The sequence below is a fragment of the Hippopotamus amphibius genome, chromosome 16 (genome assembly GCF_030028045.1).
Source record: "Hippopotamus amphibius kiboko isolate mHipAmp2 chromosome 16, mHipAmp2.hap2, whole genome shotgun sequence".
NCBI lineage: Eukaryota > Metazoa > Chordata > Mammalia > Artiodactyla > Hippopotamidae > Hippopotamus > Hippopotamus amphibius.
In genome coordinates, this window is record NC_080201.1 from 7,678,403 (window position 1) to 7,691,007 (window position 12,605).

The 12,605-nt window shown below is 49.2% G+C and overlaps 1 protein-coding gene across 1 annotated transcript in view; it reads left to right on the forward strand.

The window, feature by feature from the left end:
- The window catches only part of CDYL2 (chromodomain Y like 2), a 178,453-nt gene extending 166,215 nt beyond the window's left edge, over nt 1-12,238 (forward strand). Inside the window, exons 5-7 of the mRNA XM_057712881.1 lie at nt 978-1,188; nt 2,768-2,911; nt 5,499-12,238. Of these exons, the coding sequence (XP_057568864.1) occupies nt 978-1,188; nt 2,768-2,911; nt 5,499-5,657 (514 nt within the window). The 3' untranslated portion in view covers nt 5,658-12,238. The remainder of the gene's footprint in view (nt 1-977; nt 1,189-2,767; nt 2,912-5,498) is intronic.
- Nucleotides 12,239-12,605: the final 367 nt, after the last annotated feature.

The following is a 12,605-nucleotide window of genomic DNA, read 5'->3' on the forward strand; positions in this document are numbered from 1 at the left end:
CATCCTGGATCTTTCCTCCATGTCCAGATGAATATTAAAATTTTATAGACCTTATATAGCAACTAAGGGAAAGGTGAAAAGTGTTCTGAGGCAAAGGAAGTGGAGTTATTGTAGATGTCTCTGTTTAATATTAAAGATGCACGCTGTAACCTTGCTCAGTGCAGAGGGGCAGGGAGATAACATATTACCTAATCCGTAGCCATGGTGCCAGATGCCTCGTGCCTCCAGGGGAGCCCAGCATCCTTCCCCAATTTTGATCAAAGCCACCCAAACATAGAGACCCTCGTCAGCATTGTAGAACCACCCCGGGTGAGGCTGGCATGCCTTTAGGTACTTCAGAATCAGATAATCCTAGGACTGAGAGAATCCTTGAATGTCATCAACCCCCACCTGTGCCCACTGTCTGAAGCTTAAATTCCCTCTACAACATCACCCAGGATGATCATCGGACAAAACGTGGAGCATCTCCAATAACGAGGAGTTCGTCCTCCCAAAGCCGCCCACTCCACCCTCGCCAGGGCCCTTAGAATGTTCCTTCTCTTCTTGGATTCACACACCCCTCCTTGTAACACCCTCCTTTCAGTTCTGTTCGGAACCTTAACACTCAGGCTGTCTTCCTTAAGGCTATTTACACCTTGTCAATATCTAGGGTGTGGAAGGACAGGGTAGCTGGGTGCAATGTTAGGACAGCAGGCATGACCTGGGACCCTCTGGGCAAACCGTGGTCACCCCCGTGAGTTTCTCTCTGAAAATCTGGCCCCAGCCACTGCGTGTGCCGCGCCTGTGCCCACCCTCAGGGCTCGGTGCTCCGGGGCTCCGTGTTGGGACCCCTGCTGGGCACCTGCTCCCGCCCGTCATGACCCATGAGTGCATCCCAGCATCCGGAGAGGCTTATTTCCGCCTCGCTGGGATCAGGGGTGTCTGTGGGTCTCGGCAGGCCTGCTCACCTGCTAAAGAGGGTCTTCTCTCTTCCCCAGGGACTTTGTGAAAGCCTTTATCCAGTTCAAGAAGCCCATCGTGGTGGCGATCAATGGGCCCGCCCTGGGCCTGGGCGCCTCCATCCTGCCCCTCTGTGACATCGTGTGGGCCAGCGAAAAGGCCTGGTTTCAGACCCCCTACGCCACCATCCGCCTCACGCCCGCTGGCTGCTCCTCCTACACCTTCCCGCAGATCCTGGGCGTTGCGCTGGTAAGCCTCCTCCTCTCCATGGTGGGTCCCTTCCTGTGACGTGCGGATCTGGGGCCCCACAGCACCGCTGCTCTGTGCTGGGCTCAGGATATAGCCCTTCATGTGGGTAGAGTCCCAGGGCTGCTCCCTGCCTGTCGAATCTGAGGGTTGTCTCAGCGTCCTCTGCCTCCCCGGAGATGCTGCCAGCTGGTGTCTACATAGCAGGCCCAGCAGGTGGATTGCAGGGCCATTTGGACTCAGGAGCTGGGGCTGCCTTCTGCGGCTCACAGTCTCAGCAGTGGCAGGAAAAGGAGGCAGCCAGGGAGCCCAGAAAGCGGCACTTGCCCTTTTGATCTCAGCCCCCTGTGCTCTGCCTGGTTCCTCCCATCCTTTGTGGTCACAGGAAGTGTCGACATTGTACAGCCTTATCCCTTTCTTTTATTTCAATCATCTCTGAAACTCCAAGAATGTTGCTGATTGAGACATGTTCTTGCCGACTGCGCCCTGTTTGGCTCCTTCTACTGGGTTCCTTCCTTGCATTTCTCCTTCCTGAGATGGTGTTTCTAAATACGTACAGTGACGTGTATTTGTCTTCAAACCTCCAACCAAATCATCCGTAGGCCTGACAAATTTCGCTTCTTGGGTGTGAAAGATTGGCCTCTGGGTCATCATGACCCTCCAGTGACAGCTAGAACAAAGAGAAAGCTCGTGCAGAGATCCAGAGGCTGGGAGAGTGTGGCATTTCAGCATCCATCTAGGAGCAGCTAAGCCTGCAGGGCCAGGAAGGGAAGGGCAGGGGCAGCAGGTGGACGGCAGTCAGGGAAGGGATTGGGTTGTCTGCTGTGTGAAGGCGGTGGGGATTCGTCCTGAAGGAGAGAGAGACCGTGACCACCTTGCCCTAATTATAGGGGGACGGTCATTTGTTGGTGTCAGTGGGTGAGTACACTGTGCTCTGTGTGTGCCCAGGACCTTATCCACATTGCTCCTCCCAGAACGTGTACAACAGCTGCACGCTTCAAAGTCAAGGGAAGTTGTTTGGGGAGCGGGGTGCAGAGGACACCACGGGAGGCCCAGGCACCGGCAGAGCTCTTGTTCTCCATCCCTCCTGTCTCAGTGGCCCTGCCTCCCCATGGAGCAGGGGCCCAGCAGCGAGTGGCCCTGGGCTCAGTGACTTAAGCCACCAGAGAGGGAGGAAGATTCTTCCCCATCCTCTCCAGCTCGGAGAGCTCACAGAAAGCTTTAATATCTAGGGTGGGTCTTGTGCTCATCCCTAATCAGTCATCGAGGATGGGGTATCAGCTATGAACTGTCCCCAGCCCTACTCACATCTCTTCCTGTGGGTCTGCCGCCAGACCTGGGGGTGGGTATTACAGACGAAGCCCCTGTAGGTACATGGCTTCACTGGGGAATTCAATGAAAGTTGTGGGCCCTCTGCTCAGAAAGATGCACATAGACACAAGTGTTTGCAAGTAGTTCCCGAAGCACCTTTGGCCCCAGTTAAGGACATTGCCTCTGGGAGCTGGGGCAGTTGCGCACAGCAGGCAGGTTTGAGAACAGAGGTGCACCGGCTCTCAGCCTTCTCCTGCCTTTGCTTTTTCAGGCCAACGAGATGCTCTTCTGCGGGCGGAAGCTCACTGCTCAGGAGGCATGCAGCAGAGGCCTGGTGTCCCAGGTCTTCTGGCCAACCACGTTCAGCCAAGAGGTCATGCTGCGGGTCAAGGAGATGGCCTCCTGCAGCGCAGTGGTGAGTTCCCGAGTCTCTCTGTGCTGTCCTTGCAGTAGACCCATTTTACAGGTGAGGGCAACAAGGCCAGAAGGGAGGGCTTGACTTGCCAAAGGTCACGCATGGAGTATGTGAAAGGACCCGTGTCATTTAACAAATGCCGCATCTCGGTGCTGAGAGCTTAAATCGGGAGGGAGACGGTCAGTACTGTTAGATGTTCCCCATCTGCTCCAGTGTGAAAACCTCACAGCAGAGATTTATACCCTGGGATAGAAGTGTTGCCTTAAAAGAAAGTCCTAAACATGCACAAAAACACAAATCATCTATGAGTTTCAAAGAAATGAGAAGCAAAGACGAATAAGGATGGAGGATATTAAACCGGCTGAGAGACGAGAAAAAGCGGTTCCTGCTGTCCTGGTACCTAATTTCTCCTGCCCGTCCAGCGCTCGGCACATGTAAACAGTTCGACTCTGAAGACATCTTGAAAAATAACACCTCCACGGAGGCACCGGGTTTTAATTAAGTGTCGATTTTATCTCATAAAAGTCACTCTGAGCTCTGTATGGAAATATCCTGTTGAAGGTGGAGAAAGGGCTGGGCGGGAAATGAGGAAGGCGTTTTGGGAGCAGAAGACCTGGATGCTTTCTGTGCTTTAGCATCTCAGGGGTGCTGGGCTGGGTTGTGGGGCTGACCCGTGACCACCCCCTTCTTCCTCCTCGTCTACCCTGAGCCCGCACCCAGCTGTCACTGCCCTCCTGATTCACTTCATCAGCCTTTACTGGGCACCTCCTGTGTGTCAGCCCTGCCCCCGGGAAGGATGGTCCCAGTGATGATGACAGGGTGGGGATGGTCCTGCCTTGTTGGACCAAGCACTTTGCACTTCTTTTTATGTGGATTCTCTTTTAATCTTCCTGATGACCCTGGTGACCAACTCATCCCACTTTGCCTGAGACTCTCCTGGTTTTAACACCCAAAATCTCACATCCCAGGAAACCCCATGGGCCTGGGTAAACGAGGTTGGTTGGTGACCTAGGGGCAGCTGCACAGAGGGGTGGGGAGAAGTTCTCAGCGGAGGAAATGGCGTGAATGAGGGCACACGAGTCCAAAACCCCATGTGGCGTGTAGGCAGCGGCTCCTGGTGGTGTGAGCAGGTGCACGGGGTAGTTGATGGATGCTAAGACTGAAAAGGCAGGTGGGAAAAAGGCCCGAAGCTCCACTGAGGAGTTTGGTCTCTGGGCAGTGGAAGTGCTCAGGTGAAGCTGGCGTTTGAAGAAATACTGCAGGGAAACCTCTCCTACCCACAGGTGTGAATTCAGGAGCTTTGGGGTGATGCAGCTGAGACAGCCCTGGGAGATGGTGTTCTTTGGAGAAATTCTTGGGAGGAAAGAGGCACCCTTGGTCAGCCAGCCCTTTCGCACCACCCGTTCGCCTCCAGCCCAAGCTGAGGGATAAGATCCCTGCCCCTTTCCAGCCAGCTTGAGCACGGGAGCTCTTGTCTTGCTTTTTTGCGTTCGAAAGCGCCTTGTGAGACTGAGGACTGATGCCTCCGTGTCCGCAGAGGATGGTGGAGGCCATTGGAAGGATGCTCGGACGGCTCACCCCCAGTTCTGTCTCTGCCAGACCGAGGCAGCCGTGCAGCCTGCAGAATCAGCCAGGCGTTTGCAGGGCACATCCGGCAGCCAGCCCGGGGCAGCTTCACTTCCCTGAGCCCGGGTCCTTCATCGCTAATGCGGAGATAAAAACACTGCCGATGTGTGGCGTTAACTTGAGGAAGGAGTAAAAGCATGCGTGAGAAGCGCCTGTCATAGAGCTGACTGGCTGGCGGTGGTCGTAGTGGCCTCTCATTCTCATCACGGTGATTGCTGCTGCTGGCGTTACTCACGATGACGAGGACTCTTATTACCGTGATTGCTGCTACATGGCTAATATCACAGTCATGGTCACCACCGCAACGCTGCAGCATTATCGCTGTCGCTGGCGTCGCTGCAGTATCATTGCTCCTGTAATACTGTAGTATTCTTACTGTTGTTGCCGTTATCACTACCACAAGCATTGCTGTTGTCGCGACTATGACCACTGTAGGTTCCTGCGGTATCGCTGTTATTACTCAGTACTACAGTTTTCGCAATTATTACTGTTACAACGACCGCTACTGTTATTACTGCTGCTCTTACTACTAAGCCTGACCAAGGGGCGGGTCCTGTGGATACTCTGACAGTTCATTAGTTCGTTTCATTCTCTTACTCTGTGATCTCAGCCATGCTTGAGTTAGGTAGCACGGGGAGTTGACAGCTGTATTTCCCCAGATTTTTCATGAACTCCGTAGAAGATGACACTGAGTATATGTCACCCTCGAGTAAAGGACCAAGCTCCTGCAGTCGGGGTTAACGCGGGTCCTGCTCAGCCATCCCAGGGCCTGAGGGCTCGACATCTCGGCACACCTGCGGTCCATTCCTGCCGTTGCTGGGGGCACAGGCCTGGGAAGCCCCGGACCACAGGAGGCAGCCTCCTCTGGCTTTGGACACGGGAAGGTTACCTAGGCCAGGTGTGCCCTTCTGGAGCAGAGTCCCTGGAGCCTGGCTAACGAGGCTTGTATGTTTCCCTCCAGGTGCTGGAGGAGTCGAAATGCCTCGTCCGGAGCTTCCTGAAGTCCGTGCTGGAAGATGTGAACGAGAAAGAATGTGTCATGCTCAGACAGCTGTGGAGTTCCTCCAAAGGCCTGGATTCCCTCTTCAGCTACCTGCAGGACAAAATTTACGAAGTCTGAGGGCCCGGTGCTCGAGGGCAGCTGACTTCTAGCTCTGCCCGTGTTTCAGAAATCGGAGCACAGTGTATGCCCGGCCAAGGAGTCTGTCCAGGTGTCTCTCTTTACCCAGGGTTGTGTCCATTTCCTCGTGTCCTTTGGTTGCTCCTCGTTGGTTTGGTTTTGTGTAGCGATGGGAACGCAGCGTACTTGGCCCCCCCTCCCCGTGCCCCCACCCCAGCTGGCTGGAGAGCTGTCGAGGGCTATATCTTCCCAGGCCTCTGCCAGGTGCCCGTGTCCTGCCCCCACTTGCTGAAATGCACCGTCCTGGTCCAGGAAGGGGAAGACCCGTTTCCCCATCCTTCGGACTCAGGCTGTGTCTACACAGTGCCTCTGATTTGCAGACGTGGCTGCCACGGCTCTGTCTGGTTACGTGCAGATCCAGTGACGGGGGATCACCTGTGTTGGGGAACTTCCAGACCAATAAGCAGGACGATTGTGTAGAGCCAGCCTCGGTCTCCTCTCTGATGCAGATCTGTGTGGCTTTTAGGGCTTGGTCTTAAAACCCAATTGAGTGATTTACAAACCCAGATATTGTACATTTAGGAGCGTTTTGTTAAATATATATTTTTAAAACAATGTAAGAGGAAATTCTGATAATTTATGTGTATTATATGTAAAGCTAGTTTTGCAAACACATGAACTACTAGGAAAATGTTTTTTTTTCTTTAATCAGACTTATTTAATTTATTTATTTTTGTTTATATATTATGATATCTGTTGTTCACACAGATATTATCTTCATACTGCCCTGGACCAAACCCCTTACGAGGTTCATGCCATTTGATGCATTCTAGCAATGAACCACGCAGAAGTAAAATTCAGAGAGATGAGAACGGGGTTTCTATGAATAAAAGGAACACCTCTGCCCCAGATTCTCTACATGTAAAATGGTTCTGTGATAATTGAATACTCTTTCTTAGGAGAAATCACAGAAGAGTTTTTCTCTTCACTTTGCTGCCTTTAAGGAGATAAAGGGGCCTCCTGCCTCAATGGTCCTGAGACACACCCAGTCCCTAATCGTGTGACATCACGAAAAGGTGGGGAATGGGCCCACCTGGGGGTTGCATATTGTTGAGAGAGACTTCTTCCTTTGGGACAAATGACTCCACTCGGATTTCAGAGTCCCTTTCCTCCATGTGAACAGTGAGGTCTGGTTTGGGCCTTCCAGGGAGGTAGGGAAGAGTCCCCACTCTGTTGAGCTGTTGTGTTAGTAGAAGGTCTGAATCTTTTTGCCTCCAGAAGCCCAGACTCTCGATCTTTTTTCAGGTTGTTTACTTCCGTCAGGGAGCATGACCAGGGATGGGGCCTCCTGCCCAGGGCCTGTGGGCTGCAGGGGGACCCCAGCACTTGTATTCATACCATCAGCCTAAAGTCCTTGGATTGGCTGCAGGGAAGGAGGGCTTTTGGTTTTAGGTTTTGGTTTTGGTTGGAGAGGAGAAGGCAAACATCGAGTTTAAAGCAGAGAAGTGACAGGACCATGCTCTGTACGAGAGTCAAGCACCAGAGAAAGTGAGGTTCTCAGAGTGGCAGGATTTTTCCATTTCCATCACAACCCCCCTCGTGTGCTCAAGGACCTCTGTGCGCCTGTCTCCTCCTCCCTCTGAGTCAGCAGCCCCTCTTGGCCCTTCCTTGGAGAGAGTTGAGTGGAGCAGTGAGAGTCGGGCACGGCTTGGGGAGGGTAGGCGGGCTGAGGAGAGAGAGGGTCGTTGCTAGAGCTCTCTCCCTCTCTGGTCCTCTTCTCTCCTCTGAAGGCAGCTGGATGCACTGGGCTGGGCAGATAGAGAGGATTCATGGCCCTGAGTTTTGTGTTTCAGAGAACAGGTGGAGTGTCTACACTAGAACTAGAGACATAGGCCTTTAAACAGCGAACCTGAGTTTACTTGGATTCTCGATCCTACAGATGGTTTTGTTTCCCTCTGTAGAAAGCCTCTCTCCTTCTGAGTTTCCCCATGACTTCATGAGGCCCAGGGAAGAGGACTCACTTTCTTCTCCCTTCGGCAGGGGGACAGCTGCCTTGGCTGAATCCAGCCAGAGGAAGATGGAGCTTGAAGTCCTGTGTACCCTCTCCTTTGTCCACGTGGGATCCTGTAGGAACTGCAGACCTAGACGATGGGGAGTTACTATAGGAAAACACCTGCTTTTGCCCAAATGCGTGTTGTGCCATCTCAGTTTGGGTTTATCTCTTCTTTTGAGAAAGCCAGTGTGTGCTCTGCCAAAGGCCCTAGACAGCCTCATCCTTGGCAGAAATTTCTCAACTATCACTACGTCATCTAAAGAAAGAGCACCTTGCTTTCTGTTTACCTTCTAGGGACAGCCACATTCGACGTCTCTAGAAGCAGTGTTAGGATTCTCGTTGGAGACGGAAGAGAATGTTTGGAAATTTCTTTTGCTCAATGCCCATCTTTGTTCCCTGCTGAAAAAGCCAGAAGTGTTTAAGCTTTGGACTAAAGCATAGCTTTGGATCATCAAATCCAAACTTGTAAACACCTGGAGGATCTCTGTTGCTAAGGTAGGAATGGGAAACCGTCACTCAGGTGGAATACCTGCTGTTAACATACAGATTCCGTGTATGACAGGAGCTCTTTTACAAGGCAGTCTGTGTTTCGGTTGTTTCCACACAGTCAGTGCAAGAAGGATGTTCCACAGATTGGGCATAAGTCAATTAAATCTATTTGCTGCAGGGTAAACAGAACCACTGAGTTTTTCACTTTTTGGATAGTTGTTTTGATCGCGTATAGATTAAATCCAGGTAACTTATGGCCAATCCAGCTGGGTTGGAATTTTCCAGACCTGTGGTTGTGTCAGGGTTTATCCTCATAGCTTTCTCAAGACAGGGCCCAGGCTTTCACTTTCTGTCTTCTACCCCAGGACCTTCTCTCCACCCGTAAGAGCCTTTCTCCGCTCTCTCTACTCTGCTTTGCCCCCTCCCCATCCCAGAGTCTGGGCAGGTCTTGGCGGAATTGTGCTTGGTCCTGGTAGCCTCATCCCGGGATTACCTTTGGGGTTGGAAGAATGGCTATGGTAGGAAGTTGAGGATACTTCTTTGGTCAAGGAATCTTCTGGGCAATCCACTCTGTGCCATCCTGTTAGTCGTGCATTAAAACTCCCCTCTCCTCCAACCCCTGGTGAGTAGCTTCAAGCGTCTTGCGGCAGAAGCACTTGAGTTAAGAGCTCTTCCAGGAGGATGTTTTGGAGAACTTTGCTAAGATGGTCAGAGCTCCTCACCATTTGGAAACCTCAGCCTAAGGCTGATGTACCCATATGTCCCTTCCTGCTTTAAAGGTTTTCTGTGGGTGAAAACCACCAAAAATGACCCTCTAGGAATGAAATTAGATAACTCTGAGAAGGTAGTAGAAAATTGATTTTAAATGTTATTCTTGTTTGGTATAAAGTAAACTAGGAAATGTTCTCTCTGAAGCATGAAAATATGTTTTTCCCATATGAAGTTTAGTATGAGGATGGAAAAAATGGTAATCATAATAGACTTTGATCAATGCAACTGTATCTCCAGATATCCACATTTAAAAATAGCCTTGACTGGATACTGAATTGCATTTCCCATTATTAATTGTTGGCTTAAAAAATTTTGTAAACTTTTTTTATTTTGAAATTTAGTCACATTCATGTAATTTTCCAATCTAGTTTCTGTGAAAATTTTTTAAACAAAGAGAAACAAATAGAAGCATCTTCAGATCTGTTTAGAAACATATTCAGATCCTCAGTGAATACTTAAAATGCAGAATTGCTTCTTTTCTGTGCTTCTGTATTCAGATACTTAGATCTGTTGTATATATTAGTTTAGACATCCTCACTAATATACACAGTATTTAAGACTCTAAATGAGATTTCTTAAGTATTTTATTTTATTCTCTGTAAATGGTTTTGTATAATCTTTAAAAATCTACACTTTGCCTTTGTAGATATTTAAGGGAACCATTTGGGGGTTGTCTTGCATGTATATTTTTGTTGTAGATAAGTGTTGCTTAGTTATTTCTGCAAACTTCAGTTGAAATGCTTACAGACTTTAATACAGTATATATTTTCAGAAAATAAACTTTTATATTTCTGTGGTAAGTTAGGATATGCGTTTTAGGCAATCTTTTCCATTAATATCACTTGTTCTTTCAAAAAATAGCATTCTGGTTTGGTGCCAATGGTTTTTTTGTTTGTTTGTTTTTTGTCTTCCATTAGGATCTAGTGCTCTTAAATTGTTAGAGAGCCGGTTAATTTTCTTTTTCTCAAAGTAATTGAGTTTGAAATATAATTTGAAAATGTATTGAACTTGTGAATAAGCCTTACCATTAGGATCAGTAAATTTTCCAACCTTTGCAACTACGTATGTAGTTGAAGATCTCCCCATAAATTCGCACTGTGTGGCAGTTGATGGAGTTTGTGAACAGAGCCTTAAGCTTGTTGCAAAAAAAGAAAAAAAAAAGGTAATACGGGTTGTTTCTTCCAAGCAACGTAAGCCATGTGGGTGGACTCTGTGTGGTCTGTGCACCAGGGCTGATCTGGAGAGTTCGGTTGTGTTGACGGCGGCAGGGGCCAGATAGACCCCTTGGTGATTGTCTTTGGCCATACGAAGGGACCACGGACAGATGTTCTGGAGCCACCTTTGTACTCTTCACATGGTGTGGACACGGTCACAGGGAGGGTGCTGGGCCATCATTTGTTTTGAACCAATGGCGTTTTCTGCTCCTGACCTTGGTGGTTGACCCCAGGCTCCTTGCAGGTGACCTGGAAACGGCCAGTCTGGCTGTGGTTAGCACTCCTTGAGAGATGTTAACAAAGTTTACATGTGCGTCTTACTGTGTAGACAATCTGAAATCGATTTCAGTTACATAATCCACATTCCCACATGTCCTGAGTGTCTTCTCAGTGAACCAGGTGTGTTAAGCCATACTGAACCTAAATTTAGCAGGGCGCAGGCCAACTAGATGCACAACATACACGTGAGCTGAGCCAGTCCACCCCGGGCCATTTGAATGGTGTGTAAGCCACGGAGCTCACTGGCAGTGTGTCCACTGTGTCTGAGATCTGATAAAACCAACTGAAATTTGGAACTTAATTTTTTTTAAAAATTATGATTCTTTTCAGTTGGCCCTGCTTCTATTACCTACTGGTTCTCCTTATCAAGGCTTTAAAGATGATCCTGAGACCAGGGCCATAGAGTGGCTAAAGTCACTTGGTTCATCTTGAATAAGTGTTCATAAAGTCAACTTATCTCCCATTAGAATGGAGATTTACTTCAAATATTTGCAGGGTGTGTGTCAATCAGAGAAACTGACATCTAGTTTTACGCTTTGGCTCTGGCATCTCTGAGGTTGACGATGCCTCGTTGGCCCAACACCTGGCCTTACGCTGGTGCTCATTAAGGGGACTCTGGGAAGTTTGGAGCGTGCGGAGTTTTCCATCTAGTAGTTTATGTGTCCCTGTGCCATTAGTCCCAGCTTGAAGTCACTTGCTGATGTCCATGTTGACAGGATTGTGAAAATATTGCCTTTCATAAAACCAAGGACCAAAGAATTCCATTATTCCAGCCAAGCACGAGTTTCATAGATCGTGGGCACATCTAGGCAGAGATATGCATGCTCTATGGCACAGAGAAACTGCTCCCGTCCACCGACCTCATGCCCCCACCAGCTGGCCCTACAGAGGGATTTCTCGTCACCTTGAGAAGGCTCTGAAAGATGAGTTTCTCGGATTGAAACGCACTATCTCAGGTAGGTGTTTCTGCTGTGAAGTCCCAGCCTTTATCCATATCAGTACCGTAAAGAGTGGAGGTCAGGTATTCTTCAGGTTCTCTGACCAGTGTGGACTGCACCATCTGAATAGAAACCTCCAGCGTGAGTTCTTCAGATGTGCCTACACTGAGCAGCGAGATTCTGCACTTGCTAAATTTCCACCTCCTTTTTGTTCTCTATCAACCCATTCCACTTCCTGTTTAGCCCGAGAAGGGTTTTCTTCACTTCCCACACTAGGTGATGCTCCATCCTCATCCATGATGATATCTTTCATCCATTAACCAGCTGAGAAATGACTGATCCCGAAGAAGTGGGATTCTAGTGGTAAGGCTTATAACCAAACCTCTGATAATGAAGCAGGCTACCAAAAACGTATCCAGCCTACCCTGGGAGTGTTCGGATTGGATCATGGATCTAGCACACACACCAAAATCCAAGGAGACCTTTGCAAATTAGGCTACTTGTTTTCTTTTGCCAGGTTATCATGGGAGAGTCTTTAACTAGTTCTGAATATCTGTAAGTATGAGTACTTCATAGACTTATAAAGCAGGTACAGCTGCCCCTTTCTCACCACGCTGTAAATATTCCCCGAGACTGGGAGCAGTACTGAGGGATAATAATCTTCTGATTTATCAAATGCTGACTGTCTAGAGCAAATTGTACACTCTCTTTGTGAATGGTCCTGTAACGTGTATGAACACATTTCTGGGTGCCTTAGAAGTTGTATTTTTCATGTGTGCTAATATGCAGTATTTATACATTGTGAGAAGCTGCTTTGAATAAAAAGGTTGAAACTTCGTCTGCGTTCGCTTGTGTTCTCCCTTTGGCGGCCTGCACGTCAAGTTCACAAACAGGTTCTGTGGTTTCTGAACAGAGCAGTTTCTGGGACCTCCGGGGGTTGTGATATCTGAGGCTTCTAGGTTCTGTCTAGGTTCTTGGGGAGCAGAGGCACCCCCACCCACATCTGCCTCGAGGCTTCAGGTTATTCAGGCTGGTGGTTGATTGGGGGCCACAGGTATTATTTGTCAGAAGGTTGATAGGAGGGCTTCCCTGGTGGCACAGTGGTTAAGAATCCGCCTGCCAGTGCAGGGGACAGAGGTTGGAGCCCTGATCCAGGAAGATCCCACATGCCGCAAAGCAACTAAGCCCATGCGCCACAACTACT